Source organism: Oncorhynchus kisutch, linkage group LG23 (genome assembly GCF_002021735.2).
Source record: "Oncorhynchus kisutch isolate 150728-3 linkage group LG23, Okis_V2, whole genome shotgun sequence".
NCBI lineage: Eukaryota > Metazoa > Chordata > Actinopteri > Salmoniformes > Salmonidae > Oncorhynchus > Oncorhynchus kisutch.
Genome location: NC_034196.2, coordinates 28719907 through 28727862, shown reverse-complemented (window position 1 = coordinate 28727862; position 7956 = coordinate 28719907). Strand labels below are relative to the sequence as shown.

General features: G+C 51.1%; 1 protein-coding gene across 1 annotated transcript; it reads right to left on the bottom strand.

The window, feature by feature from the left end:
• Positions 1 to 1745: 1745 nt before the first annotated feature.
• Positions 1746 to 6902, bottom strand: LOC116356571 (extensin-2-like). Its single transcript, XM_031802649.1, has 3 exons — positions 6856 to 6902; positions 3103 to 3968; positions 1746 to 1771 (listed from the first exon to the last, which is right to left on the bottom strand). Exons 1-3 carry the CDS (start codon positions 6900 to 6902, stop codon positions 1746 to 1748), a joined length of 939 nt encoding a protein of 312 aa, XP_031658509.1.
• Between the last annotated feature and the right edge of the window lie 1054 nt (positions 6903 to 7956).

The window sequence follows — 7956 nt, the reverse complement described above, 5'->3', positions numbered from 1 at the left end:
AGTGCAATAGAGAGTGCATCATCTGTGTATCTGTTTGGGCGGTATGCAAATTGGAGTGGGTCTAGGGTTTCTGGGATAATGGTGTTGATGTGAGCCACGACCAGCCTTTCAAAGCACTTCATGGCTATGGACGTGCTGTTCCAGGGGTAGTGCTGAAGGACTGGGAGGAGGGATCGATGGAGTGGTGGTCCTTCCCAATAGATATAGGACTAGTATTACTGTGGATACATATACTTTGTACCTGTTTCCTCCAGCATCTTCACAAGGTTCTTTGCTGTTGGTCTGGGATTGATTTGCACTTTTCGCACCAAAGTACGTTCATCTCTAGGAGACAGAACGCGTCTCCTTCCTGAGCGGTAATGATTGTGTTTATACTTGCATACTATGGTTTGTACAGATGAACGTGGTACCTTCAGGCATTTGGAAATTGCTCCCAAAGATGAACCAGACTTTTCTGAGGTCTTGGCTGATTTCTTTTGATTTTCCCATGATGTCAAGCAAAGAGGCACTGAGTTTGAAGGTAGGCATAGAAATGCATCCATAGGTACAACTCCAATTGACTCAAATTATGTCAATTAGCCTATCAGAAGCTTCTCAAGCCATGACATAATTTTCTGGTATTTTCCAAGCTGTTTAAAGGCACCGTCAACTTAGTGGATGTAAACTTCTGACCCACTGGAAGTGTGAGTGAAAAAATCTGTAAACAATTGTTGGAAAAATGACTTGTCATGCAAAGTAGATGTCCTAGCCGACTTGCCAAAACTATAGTTTGTTAACAAGAAATGTGTGGAGTGGTTGAAAAACGAGTTAATGACTCCGACCTAAGTTGGAGTAAACTTCCGACTTCAACTGTAGTTAAGTTTTGAGGTCGGGGAGAGGACTCGGTCCCACACCACATCAGTTACCAGGCCTTCAAACTGATACACTTTGGTATTGGTTATTATATTAGGATCCCCATTAGCTGTTGCGAAAGCAGCAGCTACTCTTCCTGGAGTCCATACAAAACATGACATAATACAGAACAGTAATAGACAAGAACAGAACATTTTTTTAAAAAGTGTTTTAAAATGTCATACTGCCTACATATCAATACATACAATATCTAGGTCAAATAGGAGAGACGCATTGTGCAATGATGTGTTGCTTTATCTGTTTTTTTAAACCAGGTTTGCTGTTCATTTGCACAATATGAAATGGAGGCGAGTTCCATGCAATAATGGCTCTATATAATACTGTATGCTTTCTTGAATTTGTTCTGGATTTAGAGACTGAAAAGACAGGTGGCCCACTGATCTCCTACAAACACTCACGCACACACAAAGACATACTTTGTATAATCATAATACATAAATGTACACCTATAGTAAATATACACTCATTAGCAATGTTATGCTGCATTGTTTTGTCCTTTTTTGAGAGATATTGAAATTTGTCTTCTGCGTTACACAACTACCTCAAGCTGCACATATGTCGCCCTCTCTCTCACCAATTGTCCCCCTGCTCCCCCACTTTCCTCGCCCCGGTCTCTCCCTCTTCATCTGTTGCCCCCACTCTCGGTCCCAATCCCAAATGAGACCTGAGAAGATTTGGTAATAGGCTGAGTGGAAGTTTAACCCTATTACTTGTACCAATTAAATCTTCTCAGATCTCTACCAGTGGATAGGGTTTTGGCAAACATTTGGGATTAGGCCCATCTCCTCTTACCTGGCCAAACACCCTCTTCCTGACCCTGATGGTCCCACCTCTCACACATGCTGGCCCAGGGGTGGTGCTGAAGGATTGGGAGGCAGGATCAATGGAGTGGCCGTCCTTCCCATCACATCTGTCCAGTAATAGGTTCCAGTAGTAACCCTGAGTGAGGCTGAAGAAAGCATTTCTCTCCTCGGCCATGTAACGCAAACACATTCAGAGCAGAGGGAGAGGAGCTGGTGTAGGGATAGGAGGTATAGGGAGAGGAGCTGGTGTAGGGATAGGTGGTATAGGGAGAGGAGCTGGTGTAGGGAGAGGAGCTGGTGTAGGGATAGGCGGTATAGGGAGAGGAGCTGGTGTAGGGATAGGTGGTATAGGGAGAGGAGCTGGTGTAGGGATAGGCGGTATAGGGAGAGGAGCTGGTGTAGGGATAGGCGGTATAGGGAGAGGGGCTGGTGTAGGGATAGGAGGTATAGGGAGAGGAGCTGGTGTAGGGATAGGTGGTATAGGGAGAGGAGCTGGTGTAGGGAGAGGAGCTGGTGTAGGGATAGGCGGTATAGGGAGAGGAGCTGGTGTAGGGATAGGAGGGAGAGGCGCTGGTGTAGGGATAGGCGGTATAGGGAGAGGGGCTGGTGTAGGGATAGGCGGTATAGGGAGAGGGGCTGGTGTAGGGATAGGCGGTATAGGGAGAGGGGCTGGTGTAGGGATAGGCGGTATAGGGAGAGGGGCTGGTGTAGGGATAGGCGGTATAGGGAGAGGGGCTGGTGTAGGGATAGGCGGTATAGGGAGAGGGGCTGGTGTAGGGATAGGCGGTATAGGGAGAGGGGCTGGTGTAGGGATAGGCGGTATAGGGAGAGGGGCTGGTGTAGGGATAGGCGGTATAGGGAGAGGGGCTGGTGTAGGGATAGGCGGTATAGGGAGAGGGGCTGGTGTAGGGATAGGCGGTATAGGGAGAGGGGCTGGTGTAGGGATAGGCGGTATAGGGAGAGGGGCTGGTGTAGGGATAGGCGGTATAGGGAGAGGGGCTGGTGTAGGGATAGGCGGTATAGGGAGAGGGGCTGGTGTAGGGATAGGCGGTATAGGGAGAGGGGCTGGTGTAGGGATAGGCGGTATAGGGAGAGGGGCTGGTGTAGGGATAGGCGGTATAGGGAGAGGGGCTGGTGTAGGGATAGGCGGTATAGGGAGAGGGGCTGGTGTAGGGATAGGCGGTATAGGGAGAGGGGCTGGTGTAGGGATAGGCGGTATAGGGAGAGGAGCTGGTGTAGGGATAGGCGGTATAGGGAGAGGAGCTGGTGTAGGGATAGGCGGTATAGGGAGAGGAGCTGGTGTAGGGATAGGCGGTATAGGGAGAGGAGCTGGTGTAGGGATAGGCGGTATAGGGAGAGGAGCTGGTGTAGGGAGAGGAGCTGGTGCAGGGATAGGTGGTATAGGAGCTGGTGCAGGGATAGGTGGTATAGGGAGAGGTGCTGGTGTAGGGATAGGCGGTATAGGGAGAGGAGCTGGTGTAGGGATAGGAGGGAGAGGCGCTGGTGTAGGGAGAGGCGCTGGTGTAGGGATAGGAGGGAGAGGCGCTGGTGTAGGGATAGGAGGGAGAGGAGCTGGTGTAGGGATAGGAGGGAGAGGAGCTGGTGTAGGGATAGGAGGGAGAGGAGCTGGTGTAGGGATAGGAGGGAGAGGCGCTGGTGTAGGGATAGGAGGGAGAGGCGCTGGTGTAGGGAGAGGAGCTGGTGTAGGGAGAGGAGCTGGTGTAGGGAGAGGAGCTGGTATAGGGAGAGGAGCTGGTATAGGGAGAGGAGCTGTTGTAGGGATAGGCGGTATAGGGAGAGGCGCTGGTGTGGGGATAGGAGGGAGAGGAGCTGGTGCAGGGATAGGTGGTATAGGGAGAGGAGCTGGTGTAGGGATAGGAGGTATAGGGAGAGGAGCTGGTGTAGGGATAGGAGGTATAGGGAGAGGAGCTGGTGTAGGGATAGGAGGTATAGGGAGAGGAGCTGGTGTAGGGATAGGAGGTATAGGGAGAGGAGCTGGTGTAGGGATAGGAGGTATAGGGAGAGGAGCTGGTGTAGGGATAGGAGGTATAGGGAGAGGAGCTGGTGTAGGGATAGGAGGTATAGGGAGAGGAGCTGGTGTAGGGATAGGAGGTATAGGGAGAGGAGCTGGTGTAGGGATAGGAGGTATAGGGAGAGGAGCTGGTGTAGGGATAGGAGGTATAGGGAGAGGCGCTGGTGTGGGGATAGGAGGGAGAGGAGCTGGTGCAGGGATAGGTGGTATAGGGAGAGGAGCTGGTGTAGGGATAGGAGGTATAGGGAGAGGAGCTGGTGTAGGGATAGGAGGTATAGGGAGAGGAGCTGGTGTAGGGATAGGAGGTATAGGGAGAGGAGCTGGTGTAGGGATAGGAGGTATAGGGAGAGGAGCTGGTGTAGGGATAGGAGGTATAGGGAGAGGAGCGGGTGTAGGGATAGGTGGTATAGGGAGAGGGGCTGGTGTAAGGATATGAGGGAGAGGAGCTGGTGTAGGGATAGGAGGGATAGGAGCTGGTGTAGGGATATGAGGGATAGGAGCTGGTGTAGGGATATGAGGGATAGGAGCTGGTGTAGGGATATGAGGGAGAGGAGCTGGTGTAGGGATAGGAGGGAGAGGAGCTGGTGTAGGGATAGGAGGGAGAGGAGCTGGTGTAGGGATAGGAGGGAGAGGAGCTGGTGTAGGGATAGGAGGTATAGGGAGAGGAGCGGGTGTAGGGATAGGTGGTATAGGGAGAGGGGCTGGTGTAGGGATAGGAGGGAGAGGAGCTGGTGTAGGGATAGGAGGGATAGGAGCTGGTGTAGGGATAGGAGCTGGTGTAGGGATATGAGGGAGAGGAGCTGGTGTAGGGATAGGAGGGAGAGGAGCTGGTGTAGGGATAGGAGGGAGAGGAGCTGGTGTAGGGATAGGAGGGAGAGGAGCTGGTGTAGGGATAGGAGGGAGAGGAGCTGGTGTAGGGATAGGAGGGATAGGAGCTGGTGTAGGGATAGGAGGGATAGGAGCTGGTGTAGGGATAGGAGGGATAGGAGCTGGTGTAGGGATAGGAGGGAGAGGAGCTGGTGTAGGGATAGGAGCTGGTGTAGGGATAGGAGGGAGAGGAGCTGGTGTAGGGATAGGAGGGAGAGGAGCTGGTGTAGGGATAGGAGGGAGAGGAGCTGGTGTAGGGATATGAGGGAGAGGAGCTGGTGTAGGGATATGAGGGAGAGGAGCTGGTGTAGGGATAGGAGGGAGAGGAGCTGGTGTAGGGATAGGAGGGAGAGGAGCTGGTGTAGGGATAGGAGGGAGAGGAGCTGGTGTAGGGATAGGAGGGAGAGGAGCTGGTGTAGGGATAGGAGGGATAGGAGCTGGTGTAGGGATAGGAGGGATAGGAGCTGGTGTAGGGATAGGAGCTGGTGTAGGGATAGGAGGGAGAGGAGCTGGTGTAGGGATAGGAGGGAGAGGAGCTGGTGTAGGGAGAGGAGCTGGTGTAGGGAGAGGAGCTGGTGTAGGGATAGGAGGAAGAGGCGCTGGTGTAGGGATAGGAGGGAGAGGCGCTGGTGTAGGGATAGGATGGAGAGGCGCTGGTGTAGGGATAGGAGGGAGAGGCGCTGGTGTAGGGATAGGAGGGAGAGGCGCTGGTGTAGGGATAGGAGGGAGAGGCGCTGGTGTAGGGATAGGAGGGAGAGGCGCTGGTGTAGGGATAGGAGGGAGAGGCGCTGGTGTAGGGATAGGAGGGAGAGGCGCTGGTGTAGGGATAGGAGGGAGAGGCGCTGGTGTAGGGATAGGAGGGAGAGGCGCTGGTGTAGGGATAGGAGGGAGAGGCGCTGGTGTAGGGATAGGAGGGAGAGGCGCTGGTGTAGGGATAGGAGGGAGAGGCGCTAGTGTAGGGATAGGAGGGAGAGGAGCTAGTGTAGGGATAGGAGGGAGAGGAGCTGGTGTAGGGAGAGGATCTGGTGTAGGGATAGGAGGGAGAGGATCTGGTGTAGGGATAGGAGGGAGAGGCTCTGGTGTAGGGATAGGAGGGAGGGGAGCTGGTGTAGGGATAGGAGGGAGAGGAGCTGGTGTAGGGAGAGGATGTATAGGGAGAGGAGCTGGTGTAGGGATAGGAGGGAGAGGAGCTGGTGCAGGGATAGGTGGTATAGGGAGAGGAGCTGGTGTAGGGATAGGAGGTATAGGGAGAGGAGCTGGTGTAGGGATAGGAGGTATAGGGAGAGGAGCTGGTGTAGGGATAGGAGGTATAGGGAGAGGAGCTGGTGTAGGGATAGGAGGTATAGGGAGAGGAGCTGGTGTAGGGATAGGAGGTATAGGGAGAGGAGCTGGTGTAGGGATAGGAGGTATAGGGAGAGGAGCTGGTGTAGGGATAGGAGGTATAGGGAGAGGAGCTGGTGTAGGGATAGGAGGTATAGGGAGAGGAGCTGGTGTAGGGATAGGAGGTATAGGGAGAGGAGCTGGTGTAGGGATAGGAGGTATAGGGAGAGGAGCTGGTGTAGGGAGAGGAGGTATAGGGAGAGGAGCTGGTGTAGGGAGAGGAGGTATAGGGAGAGGAGCTGGTGTAGGGAGAGGAGGTATAGGGAGAGGAGCTGGTGTAGGGAGAGGAGGTATGGGGAGAGGGGCTGGTGTAGGGATAGGAGGCTTCTGACCCACTGGAATTGTGATAGTGAATTATAGGTGAAATAATCTGTCTGTAAACAATTGTTGGAAAAATTACTTGTCATGCACAAAGTAGATGTCCTAAAGGAAGTGCCAAAACTAGTTTGTTAACAAGAAATTGGTTGAGTTATTGAAAAACTAGTTTTAATGACTCCAACGTAAGTGTATGTAAACTTCCGACTTCAACTATAGGTGGTGGAAGAGGAAGATGGGTAGGAGTGGGGGGAGAGATTGCATTTGTGTACATGGTGAGTCCTTCCGCCATACGACACTGTAAACAACAGACCATGCAGGTCTGAGGTGGAGGTGACTGGAGCAGGGGGCAGAGAAACAATCCATCCCTCAATCTTTCAACCCAATATTATCTGTGTCGAACTTTTGTCAGCACTTTGTCACTCAACACTTCAAAGAATCCAGACTTAACACTGTGCGTGTTTGTGCACGTGTATTTAAATACGACACCTGAAGTGGTTGTATAGGGCTACGACGTTGTTTGATATCTTGCCCGTCTAGCCCAACCCGGCCATCAGCACGAGGGCATTGAACAGCTCGGGAATCATCCTCATCTTCTGGCGCCAGACGCTTTAGCAGTGTGAAGAGTTTAGTTTGATCCTGACACGAAACCCAAACCGGCTGCGCGCGTGCGCCATCATGCATACATTTATTTTGCCCCCCCCACACCAAACGCGATCACGACATGCAGGTTAAAATATCAAAACACTCTGAACCAATAACATTAATTCAGTTCTGTCGTCACATTCTGCGATTGGCTTGAGTCTACGTCAGCCGACAGACTACATTAACTGTAGCTGTTTATTTGATCTGCGCATGTGCCAGAAACAGCAGCGTAAGCTTCTCCATATGCTTATGCACGAGTGAAGTAAGTTCGGAAAAGCTTAAAGTATGAATAATTTTCACATACAAACGTTATATGTCCGAACTCCGAATCAAGTAGGCTTCCCCAAAATAAGATGGTCGTAGGGGTCAGTGGAGGCTCCCTTCATAAAGGTTAATAGTGATTTTTTTTTTTTAAGTGATCCTTTTGAGATAAAACTATACTAAATATATTCCTGTCACCAAAAAAAATTATTAAAACACACTGTTTTGCAATGAAGGCCTACAATAGCCTCAATTGCACTCTGTAGGGTAGCACCATGGTGTAGCCAGAGAACAACTAGTTTCAGTCCTCCTCTGGGTATATTGACTTCAATATAAAATCTAGGAGGCTCATATTTCCCTTCTAATTACTTACTCAGTGATTATGATAACTTCCGGAGGACGTCCTCTAACCTATCAGAGCTCTTGCAGCATGAACTGACATGTTGTCCACCAAATTAAAGGATCAGAGAATGAATCTAGTGCTGAAAACATAAGCTACAGCTAGCTAGCACTGCAGTGCATAAAATGTGGTGAGTAGTTGACTCAAAGAGCGAGAAATACAAAAGTTGAACAGTTAAATTAATTTCTTCAAAAATGAAGGACTCAAGCAGGAGCTAGCTATATTTAGTATATTTTTGTTTCACTTTCACATCTAGCAAATGCAGCTAGCTAGTTTAGCCTACTTAAACACCCGGCTCAAACAGAGGGCTGCTATGTTAGCTAGCTGGCTATGGCTTCCAA